General features: G+C 39.3%; 1 protein-coding gene across 6 annotated transcripts in view; it reads left to right on the forward strand.

The window, feature by feature from the left end:
• Positions 1-26,836, forward strand: part of FANCD2 (FA complementation group D2) — a 59,587-nt gene that overhangs the window by 16,249 nt on the left and 16,502 nt on the right. For 2 of the 6 annotated variants that reach the window (XM_036868714.1, XM_036868715.1), the window contains exons 15-30: positions 4,883-5,029; positions 6,912-7,046; positions 8,248-8,379; positions 9,857-9,967; positions 16,128-16,237; positions 17,758-17,818; positions 18,486-18,605; positions 19,051-19,124; positions 19,433-19,579; positions 20,109-20,209; positions 20,509-20,624; positions 21,664-21,772; positions 23,118-23,228; positions 23,494-23,606; positions 24,578-24,721; positions 26,143-26,259. In XM_036868714.1, the coding sequence (XP_036724609.1) occupies positions 4,883-5,029; positions 6,912-7,046; positions 8,248-8,379; positions 9,857-9,967; positions 16,128-16,237; positions 17,758-17,818; positions 18,486-18,605; positions 19,051-19,124; positions 19,433-19,579; positions 20,109-20,209; positions 20,509-20,624; positions 21,664-21,772; positions 23,118-23,228; positions 23,494-23,606; positions 24,578-24,721; positions 26,143-26,259 (1,848 nt within the window). The remainder of the gene's footprint in view (positions 1-4,882; positions 5,030-6,911; positions 7,047-8,247; positions 8,380-9,856; positions 9,968-16,127; positions 16,238-17,757; positions 17,819-18,485; positions 18,606-19,050; positions 19,125-19,432; positions 19,580-20,108; positions 20,210-20,508; positions 20,625-21,663; positions 21,773-23,117; positions 23,229-23,493; positions 23,607-24,577; positions 24,722-26,142; positions 26,260-26,836) is intronic. The other 4 variants (XM_036868716.1, XM_036868717.1, XM_036868718.1 and 1 more) reach the window with 3 other exon arrangements.

Here is a 26,836-nt window from a genome sequence, read left to right on the forward strand (position 1 = left end):
TTTTGTGGTTGCCAGGTTGTGGGTGGGTAGGGAATCAAAATATCCAAGACAACGGTTTTATTATTGCATAACCCTTGACCTCCTGCATAGCTGTTTTTACACATTTCTGATCATTGTATAAATATAATTTTGTATTCTGGATTTTTTTTCTCTTCACATTGTGTCATAAACATTTTGCACGCTTCTGCATTGTATTTATTGTCTTTTTTTTTTTTTCGGCCGTGCCACACCACATGCAGGATCTTCCCCAACCAGGGATTGAACCCATGCCCCCGGATTGGGAGCATGGAGTCTTAACCACTGGACCGCGAGGGCAGTGCTTTTATTGTCATTTTTAATAACTGTATTCTGTTCTGCTATAATCTGTCACGATTTTGGTGTCTGAGTTGGGCCTTCAGTGAAAGGATGTCTCAAGTAATTTATTGTTTTTGCTTTTATTAATTAGAACATCTAACATTTATTAAAATATCTTTTCTCATTAATTGAGATATTGACATTTTATATTAGTTTCAGGTGTACAATGTAATGATCTGTTACTTGTATATATTGCAAAATGATCACCACAATAAGTCGTTAATGTCCATCACCATACATAGCTACCGTTTTTTTTTTACTTGTGATGAGAACTTTTAAGGTCTACTCTCTTAGTAACTTTCAAATGTGCAATACAGTATTATTAACTATATTCACCATGCTGTACATTACACCCCCATGACTTATTTATTTTATAACTGAAATTTGTACCTTTTGGCCCCCTTTACCAACTCCCTACCAACTCCCTACCCCTACCTCTGGCAACCACCAATCTGTTCTCTGTATTTGTGAGTTCATTTTTGTTTGTTTTATTTTTTAGATTCCACATATAATTGAAATCATACACTATTTGTCTTTCTCTGTCTGACTTATTTCACTTAGCATAATGCCTTCAGGGTTCATCCATGTTGTTGCCAATAGCAAGATTCGTTCTTTTTTATGGTTGAATAATCTGGAGAGAGTGTGTGTGTTCATATCACATTTTCTTTATCCATTCCATCAGTGGACACTTGGGTTGTTTCCATGTCTTGGCTATTGTAAATAATGCTCTAATGAACATGGGGTGCAGATATCTTTGCGAATTAGTGTTTTTTGTTTTCTTCAGATACGTAGCCAGAAGTGGAATTGCTGGATCTATAGTAATTCTATTTTTTTTTTTTTATTAATGTATTTATTATTTATTTATTTATGTCTGTGTTGGTCTTCGTTTCTGTGCGAGGGCTTTCTCTAGTTGCAGCAAGTGGGGGCCACTCTTCATCGCAGTGCGCGGGCCTCTCACTATCGCGGCCTCTCTTGTTGAGGAGCACAGGCTCCAGATGCGCAGGCTCAGCAATTGTGGCTCACGGGCCCAGTTGCTCTGCGGTATGTGGGATCTTCCCAGACCAGGGCTCGAACCCGTGTCCCCTGCATTGGCAGGCAGATTCTCAGCCACTGCGCCACCAGGGAAGCCCAAGTAATTCTATTTTTATTTTTTTGAGGAGCCACCGTACCGTTTTCCATAGTGGTTGCATCAACTTACATTTCCACCAACAGTGCACAAGGGTTCCCTCTTCTCTACATCCTTGCCAACATATGTTATTTTTTGTCCTTTTGATGATAGCCGTCCTGACAGGTGCGAAGTGGTATCTCATTGTGGTTTTGATTTGCGTTTCCCTTATGATTAGTGATGTTGAACATCATTATGTGGAGGTTGGCTATCTGTATGTCTTCTTTGGAAAAATTTCTATTTAGATTCCCTGTCCATCTTTTAATTGGATTGTTTGTTTTTTTGCTTTTGAGTTGTGTGAGTTCCACGTAATTTGTGTTTTTCTGTTTTGTCCTGCTTGACTTTTTAACTTCTCTGTCTCTCTCTCTCTCTCTTTTTTTTAAAATATTTTTCTGTTACTTGGCAGCTGTAACTCTTTATTTATTTATTTGGCTACGTCGGGTCTTAGTTGTGGCATGCAGCATCTTTTGTTGTGTCGTGCGGTCTTCTCTCTAGTTTTGGCACACAGGCTCAGCAGCTGCAGCCCTTGGGCTCTCTAGTTGTGGTGTGCAGGCTTAGTAGTTGTGGCGCATGGGCTCTAGAGCGCACTGGGCTCAGTACTTGGCAGCACGCGGGCTTAGTTGCCCTGTGGCATATGGGATCTTAGTTCCCTGACCACAGATCGAACCTGCATCCCCTGCATTGGACGGCAGATTCTTAACCACTGGACCACCAGGGAAGTCCCTCTTTTTTTTTTTTTAAACATAGGTAATACAAGCTAATTGGGGAGAAAAAAAACCCACAAGTAATCTAAATATGTGTAAAATAAAGTTTACCTCCACTCTCTGTGCCACTCTTCATGGATAATCATTCTTCCAGATTTTTTCCTATTCATATACAAGTTGTATGTGTGTGCAAGTGCAGGCACACTCACTCTTATACATATTTGTACTTGTATATTGTTTTTACAAAAATAGAATTACTATGATTATTGCAAGTTGCTTTCTTTTGCTTCACAATATGTTGTGAATGTCTTTGTCAAAAAATATAGCCTATCTCATTTTTTTAAATATTTTTTAATTTTTTTTTTTTTTAAGATTTTTAGAAATTTCATGTAATGTCTGAAACATTTATATTAACATATTTCCATACAAATAACCCAAAGAAAGTTTAGTATTAGTTGTTTTTTGTTTGTTTGTTTGTTTGTTTTGTTTTTTTTTCACACACACACACTGTATTTTATTTTTACAAGAGATAAATAGACTGACACCAAGCATTGTACATGGATGACCACAACAAAAGCAACAATGATTGCAATTACCAAACACGAAACACACTCATACTATGTCATAATATTGACATTCAGTCCAGTAATCCTCCACTGTAACAGCTCCTTTACTTTGCAGTGAAAATTGATTTGTATATTCTTTGCCTCTGAGTCCTTGTGGGATTTTTTTTTTTTTTTTTTTAATTCAGACAGAAAGTCACAAAAATTATACTCATCCTCATCAGTTCACTCAGTCCCATGTAATTAATTTTTTTTTTTCATCTTGATCTTTTGTTAGCACTTTTATGAGTTCATCAGTTTTTCATTAGAGTTCTGAAAATGCTTATTCATTCAGTTCAGCAGTACAGTCAGTTACCAGAAACCTGTACTTGTCAGAGTCTTTTCCATGAATTTCTTGAAGATGAAACCCTTTTATAGGAACATATTTGCAAAATCATCAGAGTACACCCAGAACTGTCTGTAAATGACAAAAGACTTAAAAATGACCACGGTTAAAGATTTGATGAAAGTTCATAATAATGCAGTTGACAAGAAAATTAGTTATTTCTGAGATATACATTTTAAAGTAATAACTAGGATTATTACTTATAACATTATACCAGAACATATAAGATTTTTAGAAATTTCATGTAATGTCTGAAACATTTATATTAACATATTTCCATACATATTTCCATACAAATACAAGATTTTTAGAAATTTCATGTAATGTCTGAAACATTTATATTAACATATTTCCATATATATTTCCATACAAATAGAAATATAAGATTTTTAGAAATTTCATGTAATGTCTGAAACATTTATATTAACATATTTCCATACAAATAACCCAATGAAAGTTTAGTATTAGTTGTTTTGTTTGTTTTTTTATACTGCAGGTTCTTATTAGGCATCAGTTTTATACACATCAGTGTATAAAATAAAATTTTTTAATTAAAAAAAATATTTTTTTGGGGCGCACCACACGGCATGTGAGATCTGTTTCCTTACCCGCACCCCCTGTATTGGAAGCGTGGAATCTTAACCGCTGGACCGCCAGGGAAGTCTCTAGCCTATCTCTCTCTCTCTCTCTTTTTTTAATAAATAATTAAATAAATAAATGTATTTAATTGTTGATTCTTGCCTGCAATGGGTCTTTGTTGTGGTGCGTGGGCTTCTCATTGCGGTGGCTTCTCTTGTTGCGGAGCAAAGGTTCTAGGTGCGCGGGCTTCAGTAGTTGTGGTGCATGGGCTTAGTTGCTCTGCAGCATGTGGGATCTTCCCAGACCAGGGCTCAAACCCGTGTCCCCTGCATTGACAGGCTGATTCTTAACCACTGTGCCACCAGGGAAGTCCCCTATCTCATTTTTTTTTTTTTAATTATTTATTTATTTTATTTATGGCTGTGTTAGGTCTTCGTTTCTGTGTGAGGGCTTTCTCTAGTTGCGGCAAGTGGGGACCACTCTTCATCGCGGTGCGCGGGCCTTTCACTGTCGCGGCCTCTCTTGTTGGGGAGCACAGGCTCCAGACGCGCAGGCTCAGTAATTGTGGCTCACGGGCCTAGTTGCTCCGCGGCATGTGGGATCTTCCCAGACCAGGGCTCGAACCCGTGTCCCCTGCATTGGCAGGCAGATTCTCAACCACTGCGCCACCAGGGAAGCCCCCCTATCTCATTTTTAATGGCCATATAATGTGCTGAAAATGACCATCATAATTTATATAACCTTTTTCATTTTGACAGACATTTACAGACTTTACAACTTTTCACAAAGTAATTTTCCTAATAATAATGAAAATTTATACTGAAGTTGGCAAGAGACTTAATCTTTTTTTCCATAATAAATGTGAAGCTATTCAAAGTTATTTCTGTAATAATACTACTTTTGCTTGTATTCCAATATTTTTTTAAAAGGTACCAGTGGTTAATAGTTGTGGCACTTTATTTCTCTAAAAAATATTTCTGGGTTTTATGAAAACATAGGTGCTCCCATGAGAGGATGTTGAGCAAATGAGAATTCTTTGTTTTAATGGGAAAAAGTTGAGAGCTGCTGTTTTGTTGTAGTAAATGTACTGATTTATTAAACTGTTTTCGTGTTGTTGCATATTTATTGACAGCAGATTCTTGACCTGGCAGTGCTCTTCATCATCTATAGCACCAACACTCAGACAAAGAAGTACATTGAGAGGGTGCTAAGAAATAAGATTCGATCAGGCTGCTTTGAAGAACAGCTGCTACAGAGTACATTCTATGTTCATTACATGGTAAGTGTCAGAGAATCAGGCAGCATTAGTCTTAAAATTTTAGAGAGGTCGTTTTAACCTTTCCTACTCAGTATGGGAATCATGACACTACCAGCTTTGCTGGGTGTAGATGTTTGGCAGGGAGCTCAGTATATTTCAAAACATAGTAGGATTATTACTTACCTTGATTGAGACATTATGATGTTAATCAAATCAAACTAAGATCGGTTTTCATGTTTTTAGCAAAAAAAGTCACAAAATTGGTTTATGTTGAACTTACTAGACTCAACCCCAAATTCTTTTTTTATAGGAAATATTGCAATTCAGGTCTTCTAATGACATACTTATATAGCTTTATTTTTAACCTAGAATAGAAAACTTTTATAGCTCCCTTATAAAATGTCATCTTATTAGTTTCAGCCCATTGTTCAAGCCCATTGAGACTTTTGAATCTTAATTTTATGTTAATCATTTTAATTGTCTAGCTCTCTATGATCTGCAACTTTGATAAACTTGCCTTCTGTATCCTGTTTTAAGTAGTTTCTAAAAACTCCTGAGTATAACAGGATCAGAGGAATGGTAATAGAGACATAATTTTGTATGTATTGAACCATCACTATTTAGCCATTCAACACTATGACCCTGAGATGATCATTCCTGTTGAAATATAAACCATTTGAATTGGAATTTTATAATCTAGGAATGGTGTTTTCCAGGTGAATATTCAGGATATTAATAGTGTATATACCTTCTTAGAAAACTGGGTGAACCAGAGGTTTAGCACCTGAGTTAGGAACTAATGAGAATATGTAGCTGCGTCTTAAGACTTTATATTTATGGGCTTCCCTGGTGGCACAGTGGTTAAGGATCCGCTTGCCAATGCAGGGGACACGGGTTCGAGCTCTGGTCCGGGAAGATCCCACATGCCACAGAGCAACTAAGCCCGTGCGCCGCAACTACGGAGCCTGTGCTCTAGAACCAGCAAGCCACAGCTACTGAAGCCCTCGCGCCTAGAGCCCGAGCTCCACAACAAGAGAAGCCACCACAATGAGAAGCCTGTGCACCGCAACAAAGAGTAGCATCCACTCGCTGCAACTAGGGAAAGCCTGTGCGCAGGAACAAAGACCCAGTGCAGCCATAAATACGTACATACATACATACATACATAAATAGACTTTATATTTAGGAATGGATTTAAAGTTTGTATTATTTTATCTTACAGTTCTTTGCTTATTTCTGCTATGATACATGTTTTGGGCTATAATTTTGCGTAGGGCAGAAACCATATATAATTTTTTATTGCATTTTCCTCAGTAAAGCATTATACCAATTTCAGTGCTTAATTTAAGATTTTTTTTTAAATTGTGATGATATCAGTAAAGAAACTGGACTTAATAACTGATTATTTATTCTGGTTCCATTAATGTCCACCTACTACCTTTTTGGTAGGACATGATCAGTTCTCCTCTTGATGTTCTTTAAAAGAAATCAGTTTAATTAGCATTGAACCTTATAGACTGATTTCAAATCATAACCAAGGCAGAGGAGACCTGCTATATCCCCAGGGAGGCAGTATGATTAAGTGAGGAAATTGGGATTTAGAAGATCTGGATTCTAGTTCCAAACTGGGCAGATAGGAACAGATTACCAGCTATTAGGCTTCTGGTTTAACTTCCTTGAGCTTACAGGTCAATTCTTATCCGTATGTTGAATCTCACTGATCCTGAGAGAAACTGAGAATGGTGAAGGATTATTCTGAGTAAAACAAAGATTAAGGTTCCTTAAGTTAAAATGAGAATTGGGAAGAACTCTGACATCTTAAAAGAGTTAGCAATAGCAACTCTAGATGCTATAACTAAGTTTCTCCCACAGCTTCATTTCTCTCTACTCTTCCCTCCTCAAGGTTCTTAAGGATATTTGTCCATCCGTTTTGTCACTGGCGCAGAGTTTGTTGCACTCCCTAGACCAGAGCATAATTTTGTTTGGCAGTCTCATATACAAATATGCATTTATCTTTTTTGACACTTACTGCCAGCAGGTATGTTGAAATGTTTATTTTGGGAAGGAGGGAACAAGGAAAAGGAAAGAAATGCAATTCCAGGTGACTTGCATGTGATCTGATGTTTTTATTTCTTCTCATTTGGAAGGCATTGAAGGAGAAAGAACTCTGAACTGGGAGTTGGGAAAACTTAGTTCTAGTCCTAGTCTCAAAATGAAGAGATTGGACTTGAGGATCTAACTCTGTGTTTTGAGCTTTAAAATTCTCTGAGTCTAAAATAAGGTCCAGCTCCAGTCTGCTTCAAACAAACATTGGCTTAAAGGGCTGGGGTTATCGTGCAATTTTCACAGTACAGTAATGGCAGTTTTAAACTTAGCTCTAAATAATCAACTGCCAGTTGATCCTGGAGTTGTTCTCTAGAAAAAAGTGTGGTGGAAAAGAAATGAAGGAGAAATGCCTGAGGGCCTAACCCTGTTCCCATGAACACGAGACACCAAATTTAGTAGCACATATCCAGTCAGGGAGGGCTGTACTTATGGAAAGTGATTATGAAAACAAAGAACAAAGTGTCTTATTTTGTATTGTTTATATATGCTATACCTTTATTAACAACATTAAAGCACATTTGAATGGAACTTTTAAAAATGAAGACAAAATTTTTAAAATTTAAAACAGAGCTATAGACTCAGCTGGCATGAGATAGCTGCTGCACTTGAGAAAACCATGTGACTCAGTGTGGAGCAGCAGTATAAAGGAAAGGGAGAATGACATCTAAAACTTTTGGGGGGAACCATCTTAATGTCTTAGAGACAACATCATGACCCATGTTTACTTGAAACATACAAGTCTAACTTGTAAAAACTTTTAGCTCCTTGAGTGCCACCTTTTCAGTAAATTTCAATAGATTAAGTACAACCACAACTTAATGGGTAATATTTAACCCATATGAGAAAAAGAAAAAGACTACGCCAGGGAGCAAAATCAGGAGGGTTTAGACAGTGCTCACCGGTAAATTATGGGAAATAAATGAAGACTGGATGGTAGTGTTGTTAGAGTGACATAATCCTAAACCTCCTGAATCTAACGTTAATGAAAACTAGTTAATAGAATTAGACAATGGGATTGGGTGGGTTGGGATTTTAACCAAGTTGAGATTGGAATGGCCTCTGGCATGAACCTCTTTTAGATGACCATACCGTATTTTAGCTTCACACTGTCCTGTTGACTCTTCTCTGTATAGGAAGTGATTGGTGCCCTAGTGACCCATATCTGCAGTGGGAACGAAGCTGAAGTTGATACTGCATTGGATGTCCTCCTAGAGTTGGTAGTTCTAAACCCATCTGCTATGAGGCTGAATGCTGTCTTTGTGAAGGTATCTAGTCCTACCATTGACGTACTGAATCATTTTTCTTTCTTGCATATATTTGAGAGGTACCTGATACCTGTTAGTTAACAGCAATTTATTTTGTACTCTAGATATTGAGCACTATAATTGGTAGAAGCAGGTGATATGGAGGTGAGGGTGATGGGGCAAATAATAGAAAAAATAACTCATCTATCTATGTATTAATTCATTCAGTGAATACTTGTTTTTACCTAACTGTGTGCCAGGCTCTATTCTGGGTGCTGTGAATATAAAAGTTAGTCTTTGCCTTTGATGATAGAAAGTAAGACACATTAAGTAAGTCACTGTAAATACGTGATGAATTCTCTAATAACGTGCTATAGATACACCAGAGCAGGAATAATTAACTGGGGAAGTCTTCAAAGAAGAGATAACATTGGAGTGATTCTTGAAGGATAGAGATTTGACAAGAAAAAGTAAGGGAAGTACATCTAGGCAGAGAACAGTTTGAACAGAAGCAAATTGGCACCACCCACGTCCATGGTGTGCCTGAGGGATGACAGGTAGATTAGCATGGTTGGCGGATAGGATAAGGTGAGCGGTGGTGGGAGGTGAGGACATAGGACAGGGCCAGATTATGAAGGATCTTAAATACTATGCTAAAGAGTTGCAACTTTATTTTATGGACAAGAGGGAGCTTGTTACAGGTTTGTTTGTTTTTTTTTTTCCAATTCATTTATTTATTTATTTTTAGTGCGTTGGGTCTTCGTTGCTGCACGCAGGCTTTTTCTACTCTTCATTGCTGTGTGTGGGCTTCTCATTGTGGTGGCTTCTCTTGTTGCGGAACACGGGCTCTAGGTGTGTGGGCTTCAGTAGTTGTGGCTCGTGGGCTCTAGAGCACAGGCTCAGTAGTTGTGGCGCACGGGCTTAGTTGCTCTGTGGCATGTGGGATCTTTCCCGACCAGGGATCGAACCCGTGTCCCCTGCATTGGCAGACGAATTCTTAACCACTGCCCCACCAGGGAAGTCCCTTGTTACAGGTTTTTAATGAGAGTTTGACATAATCAAGTCTGGGCTTTGAAAGATAACTATGTAGGCCCTGTTATCCCCATTTTACAGATGAGAAAACTGAGGCTTTGCCCAAGGTCAAATAGTAAGTAGCTCCCCTGTGACTCTTTCCATATCTGTAGAGGATGAATAAATAATTCGTGGGGTAGAAGCTGAGAAATAAGGTCAGAGACATAACTTTTGGCAGAATATTGTTTTCACTAAGAAAAAGGGAAGTGTGGAGAAAAAGAATAGGGGGAACTAGGAGGAGGTATGTTAGCATGGCTAAGCAGAACATCAACCCTTTGGGCTCTGAGCATAGTTTTAGAGAACTGGAGCTTTTGTTTAACAGATGCCTGGCTATCTGTGTGTGCCTCTTATGAGGATTTTAATTTTTTTATTTAAAGTAAAAAAATGTTACCTGCTAATCTCATCATTGGCATTTTTTTTCTCCCAGGGCATTCTAGACTATCTGGATAATATGTCACCCCAGCAAATACGAAAACTCTTCTATATTCTCAGCACACTGGCATTTAGCAAACAGCATGAAGCCAGCAGTCACATCCAGGTAAGAGGCAGTGTGTTGAGAAAGAATCTTTTAAACCTCTTCAACTGAAATTTGCTGAACAAAATTACTGCAGCCTGTGTAGTGGTAGAAATAGAGTACATAGCTGTAGTCCTAGCATTTGTTTATTTTCTTACTACAAACATTAGGTGTATACTGTGTGCCAAGCACTGAGATGATAGGTATATATTAGACCTTCTGCCCTCAAGGAACTTAGTCCGTTAGGGTGAAAATGAGTCTGTAATCAGCTAATTATGAAACTGAGTAAGAAAAGCCACTCAGGTACTGTACTGAGTGCCACGGGAACACAGGGAATTCCCTTGTTCCCTAAGGAACATCTCCATCTAATGTGAACTCCATCTGGGCCTGCTCTCATTTGTGGGCATCATTCACTGAAAAAGCCAGGCAAAGGAACTAAAGATTAGGTTGGAATCATAACTCATAGCTCTTTTGTGTCTTTAGTGCCACCTTGTGGCAGTAATCCATACTGGCCTGTGACTTTGAACAACCAGCACTTTTTTTTTTTTTTTTTTTTTTGAGTATCAATAAAACTTTATTTACAAAAACAGGCAATGGGCCAGATTTGACCTGCAGGCTATAGTTTGTGAACCCTGATTTGAAGGATGAAGCCCCCTTTTCTAAAAAAAATTTATTAAAAATTTTTTTTTTTTTTTTTTTTACTTTTTTTTTTTTTTTTATTCACACACACACACACTGTATTTTATTTTTACAAGACATAAATAGACTGACACCAAGCATTGTACATGGATGACCACAACAAAAGCAACAATGGTTGCAATTACCAAACATGAAACACACTCATACTATGTCATAATATTGACATTCAGTCCAGTAATCCTCCACTGTAACAGCTCCTTTACTTTGCAGTGAAAATTGATTTGTATATTCTTTGCCTCTGAGTCCTTGTGGGATTTTTTTTTTTTTTTTTTTAATTCAGACAGAAAGTCACAAAAATTATACTCATCCTCATCAGTTCACTCAGTCCCATGTAATTAATTTTTTTTTTTCATCTTGATCTTTTGTTAGCACTTTTATGAGTTCATCAGTTTTTCATTAGAGTTCTGAAAATGCTTATTCATTCAGTTCAGCAGTACAGTCAGTTACCAGAAACCTGTACTTGTCAGAGTCTTTTCCATGAATTTCTTGAAGATGAAACCCTTTTATAGGAACATATTTGCAAAATCATCAGAGTACACCCAGAACTGTCTGTAAATGACAAAAGACTTAAAAATGACCACGGTTAAAGATTTGATGAAAGTTCATAATAATGCAGTTGACAAGAAAATTAGTTATTTCTGAGATATACATTTTAAAGTAATAACTAGGATTATTACTTATAACATTATACCAGAACATATAAGATTTTTAGAAATTTCATGTAATGTCTGAAACATTTATATTAACATATTTCCATACATATTTCCATACAAATACAAATATAAGATTTTTAGAAATTTCATGTAATGTCTGAAACATTTATATTAACATATTTCCATACATATTTCCATACAAATACAAATATAAGATTTTTAGAAATTTCATGTAATGTCTGAAACATTTATATTAACATATTTCCATACAAATAACCCAATGAAAGTTTAGTATTAGTTGTTTTGTTTGTTTTTTTATACTGCAGGTTCTTATTAGGCATCAGTTTTATACACATCAGTGTATACATGTCAATCCCAATTGCCCAATTCAGCACACCACCATCCCCACCTCACCGCAGTTTTCCCCCCTTGGTGTCCATATGTCCATTCTCTACATCTGTGTCTCAACTTCTGCCCTGCAAACTGGCTCATCTGTACCATTTTTCTAGGTTCCGCATACATGCATTAATATATGATATTTGTTTTTCTCTTTCTGACTTACTTCACTCTGTATGACAGTCTCTAGATCCATCCATGTCTCAACAAATGACTCAATTTCGTTCCTTTTTATGGCTGAGTAATATTCCATTGTATATATGTACCACATCTTCTTTATCCATTCGTCTGTTGATGGGCATGTAGGTTGCTTCCATGACCTGGCTATTGTAAATAGTGCTGCAATGAACATTCGGGTGCATGTGTCTTTTTGAATTACGGTTTTCTCTGGGTATATGCCCAGTAGTGGGATTGCAGGGTCATATGGTAATTCTATTTTTAGTTTTTTAAGGAACCTCCATATTGTTCTAAACTAACTAAAATTAATTGGCTGGGTAATATACACGCATGGTACAAAATTCAAAAGGTATAGAAAGGTAGTGAAAGATGTCTCCTCCCTCTCAGTCCTCTAGGCATCTGGTTCTCTAAAGGCAATCGCTGTTATTAGCTTATGGCTTTCTGAGATGTTCTGAGAATTAACAAATTTGTATTTACTTGTATACCTATATTTCACACCTTACCCTCTTGTTCTGTGTCTTGCTTGTTTCATTTAGCAGTATAGTTTGACGATTTCTTCATGGCAGTAATAATAGAGCTACATCATTATTTTATTTTATTTTAATTAATTTATTTATTTATGGCTGCGTTGGGTCTTCGTTGCTGCATGCAGGCTTTCTCTAGTTGTGGCAAGCGGGGGCTACTCTTAGTTGCAGTGCGCAGGCTTCTCAGGGCAGTGGCATCTCTTGTTGTGGAGCACGGGCTCTAGGTGCACGGCTTCTGTAGTTGTGGCACATGGACTCAGTAGTTGTGGCGCACGGGCTTAGTTGCTCCACGGCATGTGGGATCTTCCTGGACCAGGGCTCAAACCCGTGTCCCCTGCCTTGGCAGGTGGATTCTTAACCACTGTGCCACCAGGGAAGCCCTATTTTATTTTTTAATTGTGGTAAAATATACGTAAGATAAATTTTACTATTTGAAGCAATTTTAAGTGTACAACTCAGTGGCATCAAGTACATTGACAGTGTTGGGCAACCACCACCACTATCCATCTCCAGAACTTTTTTATCATCCCGAACAGAAACTCTGTCCCCATTAAGCAATAACTCCCCATTTCCCTTTCTCTACACCCTGGTAACCTCTAACATACTTCTATGAATTTGCATCGCCTAGGTACTGCATTTAAATAGAGTTGTACAATATTTATCCTTTTGTGTCTGGCTTATTTCACTTAGCATAATGTGTTCACGGTTCCTCCATGTTGTAGGATATCTCAGGACTTTATTCCTTTTTATGGCTGATAGTGTTCCATTGTATGTATAGACTGCAATTAGTTCATGCATTCACCCATTGATGGATATTGGCTTTTTTCCATCTTTTGGCTATTTTGAATAATGCTGCTATGGACATTGATGTACAGGTATCTCTTTGAGTCCATGTTTTCACTTCTCTTGGGTATATACCTAGGAGTGGAATTTCTGAGTTATGTGATGATTCTGTGTTTAACATTTTGAGGAACCACCAAACTGTTTTCCACAGTGGGTGCACCATTTTACTTTCCCATGAACAGTAGAGGGTTCCAACTTTTCCACATCCTCACCAACACTTATTTTCTATTTTTTATGTTTAACTATCCTACCATTTGAAAAGTGGTATCTCATTGTGGTTTTGATTTCCGTTTCCCAGATGACTAATGATGTTGAACGTCTTGTTGTGTGCTTATTGGTCCTTGTATATCTTCTTTGGAAAAAGTCTATTCAAGTCCTTTGCTCACTTTTTAAATGGATTATTTTTTGTTGTTGTTGACGTGTAAGAGTTCTTTATATACTCTGGATATTAATCCCTTATCAGATATATGATTTGCAAATTTTTTCCCCCGTTCTGTGGATTGTCTTTTAGTCTTTTTTTTTTTTTTTAATTTTTTATTTATTTATTTATTTATTTTTGGTTGTGTTGGGTCTTCGTTTCTGTGCGAGGGCTTCCTCTAGTTGCGGCGAGCGGGGGCCATTCTTCATCGCGGTGCGCGGGCCTCTCACTATCGCGGCCTCTCTTGTTGCGGAACACAGGCTCCAGACGCGCAGGCTCAGTAGTTGTGGCGCACGGGCTTAGTTGCTCCGCGGCATGTGGGATCTTCCCAGACCAGGGCTCGAACCCGTGTCCCCTGCATTAGCAGGCAGATTCTCAACCACTGCGCCACCAGGGAAGCCCCTGTCTTTTAGTCTTGATAGTGCTCTTTGTTGTAGTTTTGGTGAAGTCCAACTAATCTATTTTTTTTCTTTTGTTACTGGTGCTTTTGGTGTCATACTTTAAAAAAATTGCCGAATTTGAAGTCATGAAAAATCTCCCCTATGATTTCTTCTCAGAGTTTTAGTTTTAGCTCTTAAATTTAAATCATTGATTCACTTTGAGTTAATTTTTAAATATGGTGTAAGGTAAGGGTTCAACTTCATTTTTTTTAAACAAACCAGTTTTTATTTAATTAATTAATTTATTTATTTATTTTGGTTGTGCCGGGTCTTAGTTGCGGCACACGGGATCCTCGTCGTGGCATGATGGATCCTTAGTTGTGGCATGTGGACTTCTTAGTTGCAGCATGAGGACTTCTCAGTTGCAGCATGAGGACTCTTAGTTTCAGCATACGAACTCCTAGTTGCGGCATGCATGCGGGATCCAGTTCCCTGACCAGTGATTGAACCTGGGCCCCCTGCATTGGAAACGCAGAGTCTTACCCACCGGACCACCAGGGAAGTCCGTCAACTTCATTTTTGTGTGTGTGGGTATCCAGTTTTTTCTAGTACCTTTTATTGAAAAGGCTCTTTTTCCATTGAGTGGTCTGGGCACCTTTGTGGACAATCAATTGACCATATGTGTGAGGGTTTATTTCTAGGATCTGTTCTATCTGTGGGTCTAAATGTGTGTCCTTATGCCGTTAGCACACTCTTTTGATTACTGTAACTTTGTAGTACTTTTGAAATTGGGAAGTGTGAGCCCTCCAAATTTGTTCTTTTTCAACATTGTTTTGTTTTTTGTTTTTTGTTTTTTAAAGATTTATTGATTGATTGATTGATTGCTATGTTGGGTCTTCGTTTCTGTGCTAGGGCTTTCTCTAGTTGCGGCAAGCGGGGGCCACTCTTCATCGCGGTGCACAGGCCTCTCACTGTCGTGGCCTCTCTTGTTGCGGAGCACAGGCTCCAGACGCGCAGGCTCAGTAGTTGTGGCTCACGGGCCTAGTTGCTCCGTGGCATGTGGGATCTTCCCAGACCAGGGCTCGAACCCGTGTCCCCTGCATTAGCAGGCAGATTCTCAACCACTGCGCCACCAGGGAAGCCCTTGTTTTGTTTTTTTTTTAATTTATTTTTTTAATTTATTTTTTGGCTGTGTTGGGTCTTCGTTGCTGCGTTGTGAGCTTTCTCTAGTTGCAGCGAGCGGGGGCTACTCTTTTTTGCAGTGTGCGGGCTTCTCATTGCGGTGGCTTCTCTTACTGTGGCTCTAGGTGTGTGGGCTTCAGTAGTTGTGGCTTGCAGGCTCCAAAGCGCAGGCTCAGTAGTTGTGGCGCATGGGCTTAGTTGCTCCATGGCATGTGGGATCTTCCCGGACCAGGGATCAAACCCATGTCCCCTGCATTGGCAGGTGGATTCTTAACCACTGCGCCACCAGGGAAGTCCCTCGCGATAGTTTTGGCTATTTGGGGTCCCTTGAAATTCCATATGAAATTTAGTATGGGTTTTTCTGTTTCTGTAAAAAATGCTGTTGTTATTTTAATAAGGATTACATTGAATGAGCATATTATCATCTTAACAATGTTCAGTCTTCCAGTCCATGAACATGGGATACCTTTCCATTTATTTAGGTCTTCTTTAATTTCTTTCAGCAATGTTATGCAGCTTTTAATGTATAAGTCTTTTGCCTCCTTGGTTAAATTTATTCCTAAGTACTTTTTTCTGTTTGATTACTTCTGCCTGATCAACCAACAACATTATGATAATTCACATTATCTATATCAAGCAACGGTATCAATAATAGCTGTTATTATTGAATGTCTACCATATGTTGGGCCCTGTTCTTGGAATTTTTCGTAATTTGTCTCTGATCCTTGAAAAACCTTCCCCATTTTATAGATGAAAAAAATTGAGACTCAGAAAGATGAAATGACTCACCAAAGACCACACAGTTAGTAAATGACAGAACCCTTGCTATTCTAGGTTTTTTGGCTCTAATACTTGTAGGCTCTTTTGCTGTACCATTCCAACATCTTCATCTTTATCATTGTTTCCTTGTAGGATGACATGCACCTGGTGATACGAAAACAGCTCTCTAGCACCATGTTCAAGTACAAGCTCATTGGTATTATTGGTGCTGTCACTATGGCTGGCATCATAGCGGCAGACAGGTATGCATGGAAATTCTGATTTCTGTGGCTCATGGTCAGTTAATCCAGTTGCTGTCTTACAAAATAAATTGTTACATTGTGTAGACATCATTGTAACAGACGACATTAAAACCATAATAAGAGAAGTGAGCAAATGTTTGTTGCCACTCTTCCATATTGCAGCATGTGGGATCTTTCGTTGCAGCGCGTGGGATCTTTCATTGCGGTGCGTGAACTCTTCGTTGCAGCGCGTGGGCCTCTCTCTAGTTGTGGTGCGTGGACTACAGAGTGCGCGGGCTCTCTAGTTGTGGTGCACGGGCTCCAGAGCGTGCGTGCTCAGTAGTTGCAGCATGTGGGCTCTCTGGTTGTGGCGCATGGGCTCTAGAGCTCACGGGCTTAGTTGCCCTGCGGCATTTGGGATCCTAGTTCTCCAACCAGGAATCGAACCCCGTCCCCTGCATTGGAAGGCGGATTCTTAATCACTGGACCACCAGGGACGTCCCCCATGTTCCTTCTAATCTTGACTGTATATACTACATATAATTTTTACAGAATTGCGATCACAGTCATTACATTCTGATGGTTTAAAACTAGGGATTGCTAAGAAATTAAGTTCTAGGACTGTTTCTAAAAAAGGGAAACCCTGATCTTGCTGGGATGCATTCTTCTGCATCTGCTCCAGTCCTGGGCACTAGACAGTACAGGTTTCTTCACTGCTGTGTTATTCCTGTCTGGAACACCATGTTTGGTATAAATAAAGTCTTCCTGTGGATTTTTCCCCCTTTGCACTTTGATGCCACAATTGTAACACCTAAAAGAAGCTTGGGGCTTGATAAGTTGTTACCACTGCAAAATGAGATTGGAATTTAGTTCATGCTTCTTGGAAATGATTTGTCATGAATTCCTGGGACCTCAGGAAACATCCTTAGAGTCAACATTAGCAATCCGTAGAGGCTGCATAGTATACTGGTTAAAAGTTCATTCTCTGGAGCCTTACTGCTTGCCTGGGGTGAAATACTGGCTCCGTTATTTATTAGTTGAATGATCTTCGGTAAGTTACTTTACCTCTCTGTGCCTTTGTATTCTCACATCTGTGAAATAAAGATATTAATAGTATTTACTTCATAGAGTTGTTGAGAGCATTAAATAGTTAGAACAATGCCGAGTGCTTGCCCTTATGATTTTTACTAATTTAATGTACCCTTAAAAAAATCTTAAGATAACCATCGTTTGCTCTAATCCACATTTTGTATGGTCTGAATAAATACTTGGGGACTTGCTTGGTGGTCCAGTGGTTAAGACTCCATGCTCCCAATGTAGGGGGCCTGGGTTCCATCCCTGGTCAGGGAACCAGATCCTGCATGCTGCATCAAAGACCCGGTGCAGCTAAATAAATAAATATTTTTAAAACAAACAAACAAACTTGTCTGTGCTTTCGTGCACTTTTATCTCCACCCCGATCCCAAGGAAGGCACATTTCTTAAATTTATTGCCATTTGTTACAAAATATTACAAAAATGAGTCTAAAATAATGTTTTTAGAAGTAGATCTTCCAGTTTGACCCCAGGGAGAGGAGACCTCAGCAGTGAACAGTGTACACAGGTAAGTTCTTGTCGTGTAGTTGGATATGTTTATGAGTAACTGAGGAATTGCTTCTGGTCACTGTCACCTTGCCAGAAAGAAGACTTCTTTTTTCAAAATATGTTTTCCTGAACTCATAGCTTTTGTAATTTGTACCACTCTTTTGGCCTTTAGAATCCACTCGCTTGGGTTGTATTTTAGTTCTGTATCTGTCTGATCTTCCTAATTAAATTGTAAACTCCTAGAGAGCAAAAAAGGTGGGTCATGTTTGAGAGTAGCAGATTGACTGGAGCATAGGGACAAGTAAGTGAGTAATTGGAGAGTTGGAGGTAAATCTAGTTCGGAGATAGAAAACAGAGAGCTCTGAATGTGAATCAAGACATTTTGATTTAATTTTTACACAGAGGTAGTCCTTAAGGGTTTCTTAGCATAGAAATGGCATAATCCAAGCTTCGCTTTAGAGAAATTAATCAGGTTCATGTGTCTGATGGATTGGAAAAGAGATGAGATTCAAAAGAGATGGATTGGTCTGGAGGCCTAGGAAAACCTCAGGTGAGAGGTGGTGATAAGAGCTTTGCCAGTGAAATCAGAAAGGGAAAAACTTACTACTGAATGGGGTGAATGGTGTTTAATTAGGAAGCATTGGCAGCCCAAGGGCTGGACCATTCTTTCTCTTCGACGGCTCCAGGTGACTTCCTTGCTACAGTTGGTTCATTCCTGCAGTGAGCAGTCTCCTCAGGCCTCTGCACTTTATTATGATGAATTTGCCAACCTGATCCAAGGCAGAAAGCTGGCTCCAAAAGTGCTGGTATGTCCAAGTATCTTTTCTTAAAGCAATGAAGCATGAGGGCTGCTTTACTATACATTCTTCAAACCCTTCTCTCTGTTGTGCTGCAAAAATAAAAAGATCTTCCTGTGAGCTCTCCCATATTCTAATTGGGAAGGCTGTTCTGACTCACTCGGCCCCAGGCCTCTCCTCTGAGGCCTCCTTCACATAATAAAAATAAGGGATGAGGAAGATGAACATGTGGTTAATGATGTTGTTGAAAGCCACCATCTATTCTGTGCCACGCACTGTGCTAAGCATGTTTCATGTATTATGTCTATTCCACATCACAATGATGAGGTATGTATTATTGTTATTTTCAGAAATGAGGAAACTGAGGCTTTAGCAAGGTTAATAGTTTATTTAGGGCTTTATAGCACATATACCCTGGTCTACACAGCCTTTTTTGTTTGTTTGCTTCCTGAAGGAATGGGCTGGGCAAACCATCTTTAATGATTTCCAGGATGTCTTTGTGGTGGACATCTGTGTTGTTCCAGAAGGGTAAGTACCGTTTACCCACTGACATGGTTGTACTGGTAAAGAAATTATGTCAGTTATGTCAGTTGCTGGTGCAAACCTCAGAATGTCTTGACCTCAGCCAAGTCTAGCCCACTCCCACAACTTCCCTCCTCCCAACCCCAGCACCCCAGCACCCCCAGCTCCAGGATTGCTAAAAGATTCCCCACTTGTTCTTTCTCCTCTTTCTCACTTCTCCTCATAACAGAGGAGATTAGTTTGTTCTAGTGGTTTCTCCCACAGACTTGCCATACCCTTGAATTGCGGTATCAAATTCTGGGTTCTCTCCACAGTGACTATCCATTTCCTGTGAAAGCTCTCTACGGACTAGAAGACTATGATAGTTGTGATGGGATTGCCATCAACCTCCTGCCACTGTTGTTCTCTCAGGACTTTGTGAAAGATGGGGGTAGACTGACTTCGCAGGAATCAGACCAAAAGTCAGTACACTTTTTCTTCTCTAAAACCTCTGTTGGTATTTTGAATGTTCATGGGGAATGCCGCAGTTCTTGCAGTCTCTTGAGAACTTGATTGAAAAGGATTTCTCCCAAGACAGGTGGTATATGGATGGGTTACTAAGAATGGGGCAGACTCCTTGTTTTCTCCCGGACCTTGGGTTTGGGATTTGCATTGAGTCAGGACAGCCAACAGATATTCTGTGAGGCTGCTTTTGTTTCTGTTCCTTTTTCCCACCCATGAACGTGTTTGTCTATCTCTGCCACTCTTAACCCCTCCTTCCGTCTTATCTCCGCTTTCTCCTAACACATGGACATTCAGTCTACTTACCTCTGTCTTCCTCCAATTCAGTTCGTTATTTATTTGCTTAGCATCCATTACATTCCTTGTTATATGTTCTTAAATGTAGACATTTATTTTGGGGAAACCTCCTTAATTATAAGGTTGGGCTCCCTATAAACATGGACTAATTGTCTATAAACTGTGGTCTAGAAATGGATTTTTCCTTCCCAGATTGGTTTCTCCGTTGTGCCTGGCTCCCTACTTCCGGTTACTGAGACTTTGTGTGGACAGACAACATAATGGAAACTTGGAGGAGATTGATGGTTTATTAGGTATAGGATGAAGTTATCAGATCCTTTCTTCTTTGTAACCTTTCTTTGGTAAACTTAGGGAAGGGGCAGACTGGTACATGTGTGTGTGGGAAGGAATTTTTTAACTTCACAGAGACTTCTAGATTATATTTGTTGACTGCTGCATGATATGGAAGTATTTTTGAGACTAATGAAAGCTTGACCTTCAAATACTAGTTACAGGGGAAAGTAAGTAGAAGGAGAGCTAGCTCTGGGGGCAGCAGCCAGGTTCTGTTGACTGGAACTAAAGGGGATTAGAAATGTTTGTTCTTCTCTTTCAGACTGTCCTATATTCCTCACTGACCTGGAGCCTGGAGAGAGACTGGAGTCCATGTCTGTTAAAGAGCGTTCATTCATATGTTCACTTATATTTCTTACTCTCAACTGGTTCCGAGAGGTGAGCAGAGTTACTAGGACAATTCACTTACTGTCTGTAGTTTCTCTTGAAAGGAAACTGTTTTCTTGGTTCCACGAGGCTCCTTAAAAATTCTTCACCAACCACTAACCCCTGTGTGTTTCTGCAGAGGTTGTATCCTACCCTTCCCTCATCATATGCACCTCCTGATGCAGCGAAATCAAAATACTTAGAATTCACTTACTGTTGCCCATGCTTTACTACCTCCAAGCCTTTTCACGGTAATCTACTTCTGCCTGGAATAACTTCATCTTCACCACTGTGAAAATACTGTCCCTCCTTACATCGGTATGCACTTAATGTTTCGATTTAGTGAGATCAAGTGAATGATCGTTTTCACTTTCCTTTAGAATATGTTTGTGCTTAATGAAATGCACAATAATAATGAAATATAATGAAAATGAAATGCAGAAAATGATGGTAACATCTTACATCTATATCACACTTCCTTTCTCATGCATATTATTTCTGAGAATGTTTATTCACTTGAAATATCTCTTATCCTGACAACTGTATTATGATGTAGGCAGGATGGGTATTATTATCCTCGTTTTACACATATGGAATTGCAGGTACAGAGAGTTCAAAGTCATTAAAATTTACCAAACACACGTGCCAAATGCTGGGCTAGTTTCTTTATTCACACTTAATCCATACGACTGCATTCCAATTTTATAGCTGAAGAAATAAAAGCTCAGAAAGGTTAAAGACTTGGCCAAGGTCACACAACTAGTAAGTAGCAGACTAGGATCTGTTTCACCGAAGTGTGTACTTTCTAGCTATTGTGCTGTTCCACCTTGTTACTTAACTAGAAATAAGTAGAACCAGGATTAGAAGTTAGATCTCCTCTATTGGCCCAGGGCTTTTTTCTTTACAGCGCCTTGCTGAAAACACTTTGACATTTCTCACTAGACTCACAGATCCTGTCACCAAACAACTCTTTTAGCTCTTGCTGAATAACGCAAACAAGGTTAAAATCTGAACAGTTCACAGTGTGAGAATATAATTTTTACTTCCACAGGTTGTAAATGCCTTCTGTCGGCAAACGTTGCCTGAGATGAAGGTGAAGGTGCTCACCCGGTTAAAGCACATTGTAGAGCTGCAGCAACTCCTGGAAAAGCACTTGGCAGGTGAGGGAAGGGTCCTGTATTGTAGCCCTGCTGGGCAGTGGTGAGGAGATAGCAGAGTTAGCTTTTAAGCCAGACTCAACGATAGCTGCTCCCTACTCGTGGGGCAAGAAAATGGTTGCTCAACAAAAATTTTTTAAAATGAGTACATCGGACTTCCCTGGTGGTGCAGTGGTTAAGAATCCACCTGCCAATGCAGGGGACATGGGTTCGAGCCCTGGTCCAGGAAGATCCCACATGCCGCAGAGCAACTAAGCCCATGCGCCACAACTACTGAGCCTGTGCTCTAGAGCCCGCGAGCCACAACTGCTGAGCCTGCGTGCCACAACTACTGAAGCCCACGCCTAGAGCCCATGCTCCGCAACAAGAGAAGCCACCACAATGAGAAGCCCACGCACCGCAAAGAAGAGTAGCCCCTGCTCACCGCAACTAGAGAAAGCCCGCGTGCAGCAACAAAGACCCAACACAGCCAAAAATAAATAAATAAATAAATAAAATTAAAAAAAAAAAAGAATACATCCATTTTCCTCCCATTGTTATCTCCAGGAAACCTTGGTGTTTAATACAAGATATAAAACATTGGTTGGGCTTTTTGTAAATTACATTGCTTCTTTGGATGTCAAACTTCCAATGCCCTTTGCCTTCTTGAACATCATTATGAACCAGGAATACAGCTGAGAGGCCTCTTAATACCTTCTGGCCATTAAGAAAACTTGTCATTTTAGAGTGCTAGCTTTGGGACTTCCCTGGTGGTCCAGTGGGTAAGACTCCCCGCTCCCAGTGCAGGGGGCCCGGATTTGATCCTTGGTCGGGGAACTAGATCCCACATGCATGCCGCAGCTAAGAAGCCCGCATGACACAAATAGGAGGTCCGCTTGCTGCAACGAAGATCCTGTGTGCTGCAACTAAGATCCGGCGCAGCCAAAAATAATTAATAAAAATAAAGTGCTAGCTTGATTCTCTGGGGAAAACATGGAGCCTCCCTCAGGCCCTCATCTAAATAATTGTGTGTAAAGCAAACTGCTATGTGACCAAATATTGCTAATATCTTTAGATTTTAAATGTAAATTTATTTTTAGTTCTTACCTGCTTGGATGTTTTATATTGTTATAATGGTTTTACATTGATTGATCATAATGGGTGGATTAATATGATACTCCTGTAAGTTATCTCTGGCTGTTTTATTGTGCCCAAATGATTAACGTCAGGTGACCTGAATGCATCTTGCAGGCAGTCAGCCATGCTTGGTAGTTCTGGAAACTAGTTTTTAGCTAATCGGGTGATTAGCATTCAAGTCTAGTAGTGGTATATGGTTGGTATACATTGAGCTTCCTGCTGTTTGTTTCAGTCACTCCAGACTATGTTCCTCCGCTTGCAAACTTTGACTTGGAAACTTCAGAAGTAACACCTCATACCAGTGCTGCTGTTTCAGCAAAAATCAGAATACAAGGAAATTTAGGTGAGTATGCTCTTTTCTTCTTATTCTGTGTCTCCCTATGTGCCATGTTGAATTGACTTAGAGGTTATGTGCATCAAGGCATCAGTAATTGGAGAGATTATATAATTGAACCCTTTCTTTGGCATGGTTATCAATGAACTATAATTTAAGGTTATAAAATTACCTCCTGTCTCTAGGTAGTCTTCAGCAGGTTGTTTCTTGAAGGCAGTGATATTTAGTAAACATGATTGTTGATTGAGTCACTTTTCTCTTCTTGAAACATAAGGAGGAAGGAAACGAAAAGCAGATGGCAGCAAAATATCCTCCCCTGACCCACTTTCAAAGGAGGATAATTCAGAATGCGACCCTGCACCATCTGATAGGAGCCCGCTGGAAAAGGTATTGGAATGACTGGTATCTATGAAGGTGTGTGGCAGCCCGGTGAGATAAACGAAGGGCCAGCATTATGCTATGCATTTTACAGAGAGAAAGATTAGGGAAAAGAGAGGTGACCAAACTCTCCTAGGCCTTGGAGTGACCCTCTCAGTAGCAGAGTTTGGGTTAGACTCCGAACATTTATCACTACCACACACTGTTTTTCTAATTATTTTCTTGATTGTATTAGTCCCTTTTTTGCACCCCAGGAATACTTTGAATTCTCTCTTGTAGCAATTAGCAAATTCTGTCTTTGTATGTAGTTCAAGATATACTTCTTTTAGCCTCTTTCCTCTTCCGATCCCAGATTATCTACTTCTCAATGAATTGAGATAACATGAGATGCTTAGTACAGTTTCTTAATACAGATACTTAACAAACAGTAGGTCCTTTTCCTGTAATTGTACCACCCACAGGGTAGGTTTGTGAAATTGCCTAAACCACATGGATCCCAATTATTTCTGTTTTTTAGGTACTGTTTATTGAGAATTTATGTGTAACTCCTCTAATCTTCCTAAAAACTCAAGCTTAGTATTGATATTTACATTTAATAGAGAGGAAACTAAGATCCAGAGAGGATAGGTGACTTGTGCTAAGTTACACAGTTAATAAGTGCTTGAGCAAGGATTTGAAGCCAAATCTTTCTGGCCCCTAAGCTCATAGTTTTCTGTACCACACCATAGTGCCTTGATTTGTCTAATAGTTCATCCCTAAGTGGAAACCAACTGAGTATCGATGTGTGACCTATATCCCAATATTACAATAGGTGATCTGTTTCAGGAATATTTAAGGACTTTGGTAAAAGTTGGTAAAAGGATGTGATGAACTGTAACTTTTTACATAAAATAAATGCACAATTGCATTTTGAAATCTTCATTTAAAATTAGATTAATATAGAAGCCTTATTCTATTGGTTTCTGGTACTTTCTTCCCAGGAGTTCAGAGGGAAAGAAGAAAAGACATCAGTATCGTTACAGAATTACCACGCTTTTTTCCGAGAACTGGACCTTGAGGTCTTCTCTATTCTGCATTGTGGGCTCGTGGCCAAGTTCATCTTAGATACTGAAATGCACACTGAAGTAAGTGACAGAGCTGAGATCCCAGAACTTAATCTTATTTCAGAAAGTTCCTTAGCTCTATTCCTATTTCCAAAAGAAAACCATGACCCTGGGAGAAGTTGGACTCTGGCTTCCAAAGCCTTTATATGTGCAACTGTGGATGAATAATCATCCTCATCATCTTGATGTTTATAAATCTAAGTTTTTTTATAGTGCATTAGGCATTACAAAAGCTCATGCTAATGATGTGATCCTTACTTTACGTTACTAATAATAACCTATTTAGATTACTTTTGTGGAGCAACACTGTTCTGATTTATAGTTACACAATGCTCTTTTCACTTTTTCATGACATTTGTTCAGTATCCATGAGATGTTTGTTGAGGCCTTTTTTGTTTTTGACGCAAATCTAGATATTGGCAATTCAGTATTACATAAGCATGATGCTTGCCTTCAGATACCTTATAATCTAATAAAAGAAGGAGACAGCTAGCAGTACGTGCTATATTGATGGTCTGAACCAAGCACCAGTGAAACTCTGAGGAGAGAATGGTATTTATAATGAAGTTGGAGGTAGAAGACATTTACACAGAGAAGGTACCTTTTGGTATGGGGTTTCACCAGAGAGTAGAGTTTTTCCAGGTTAAAAAAATTTTCTTGAGAAATAGCATGGATTTTTACCAAAGATTTTTCAAGAATGTAAGCTCCTTCAAAATAGAGTATTTTTTTTTTCAGTCTTTCTACGTCAGCTTGTACTTGGAGATTCTCCATAGTTGTATGTTGAGTGAAAAGTTTGAAGTGAGACTGTATTTGACTCATTCTACTTACGGTAGTGTAATATAGTTATAAGGATCCTACCCAGACTTAATAGTAGCAAAACATTAGGTGAAAGAAAATATGAAAGAATTACTTAATGAACAGAGAAAAGCAAAATTCCCTTTAATTAGTCATTTTTTTTATCCCCAGGTACTTAGGAAATGCATCACGGGTCCATAGCTGGAAGGATACACCAGAGGCATTTATTTCTAGAGCAAAAGTGTGTCTTCTAAAACTATACTGCCGGGACTTCCCTGGTGGTCCAGTGGGTGGGACTCCGTGCTCCCAGTGCAGGGGACTGGGGTTCGGTCTCTGGTCAGGGAACTGGGTCCCACATGCCGCAACTAAGACCTGGCGCAGCCAAAATTAAAAATAAATAAATAACTAAAACTATCCTGCCTCATTCCCATTTAATAATTTTAAATTTTGTTTTACTTAAGAAGTGCATGACTTTTTGATTTGTTGACAGAGCACTACAGCCATTTATATGACGTGGGGCAGAATTTCCCCCTTTTTTGGTAATGGTCAGATTCTTCACCCATTGTAAAGAGTAAACATGAAATATGTCCCCCAGAAAGATGGCTAGGACACGCTGGGAATTGCTCTTTCCTTCCTCCATGTGATAGGCTACAGAAGTTGTGCAGCTTCAGCCCCCTGAGCTGCTTTTCTTGCTGGAAGATCTCGCCCAGAAGCTGGAGAACATGCTAACACCTTCTGTGACCAGGAGATTCCCCTTCCTCAAGGTTAGTACAGGCAGGAGCACAGGCCCTGGCCTCTGGATTTGGAAACAAGGAGGTCTTAGTAGTGAGTAAGTTGTCACTTTCTCTGGTATTGTTTTTGGGTAGCATGGTGGTAACCCCGTTGCCAGCCCACGTTCACCTTGCTTTAGAAAGGAACTCTGAAACAGAGAAAACAAAAAAGTCACCCAAAACAGAAAATGTATTTCTAAATGCTCTGAGCATTCCTGAATCCTGTTCTTTGCTTGGGTTTTGGTTTTAACACCCTCCCAAACTAAGCCCTTGCCCAAGCCTCAGCATAGTAGTCAGCTGTCTAGAGAAGTCCAGAATCTCCAGTGTGTATCTAATGGACAAATGCACGTATACTCTGGGGAAGCAGTGGGATGATACAAACGACAAAATGTGCAAGTTTTAGGTGTAAACGTTTAAAATGAGTATATCTAGTTACTTGATCCTTTCTTCGTATACTTACTATTTGCTGTACATTTTTATCAGCCTAAATGATTTCTGTTTTCGTGTGAGTTTTACCTCATTAGTAATTTTGGGTCTATACTTCTCAAACACTGTACTCTATAAAAGCCAA

The sequence above is a fragment of the Balaenoptera musculus genome, chromosome 11 (assembly GCF_009873245.2).
Source record: "Balaenoptera musculus isolate JJ_BM4_2016_0621 chromosome 11, mBalMus1.pri.v3, whole genome shotgun sequence".
NCBI classification, from domain to species: domain Eukaryota; kingdom Metazoa; phylum Chordata; class Mammalia; order Artiodactyla; family Balaenopteridae; genus Balaenoptera; species Balaenoptera musculus.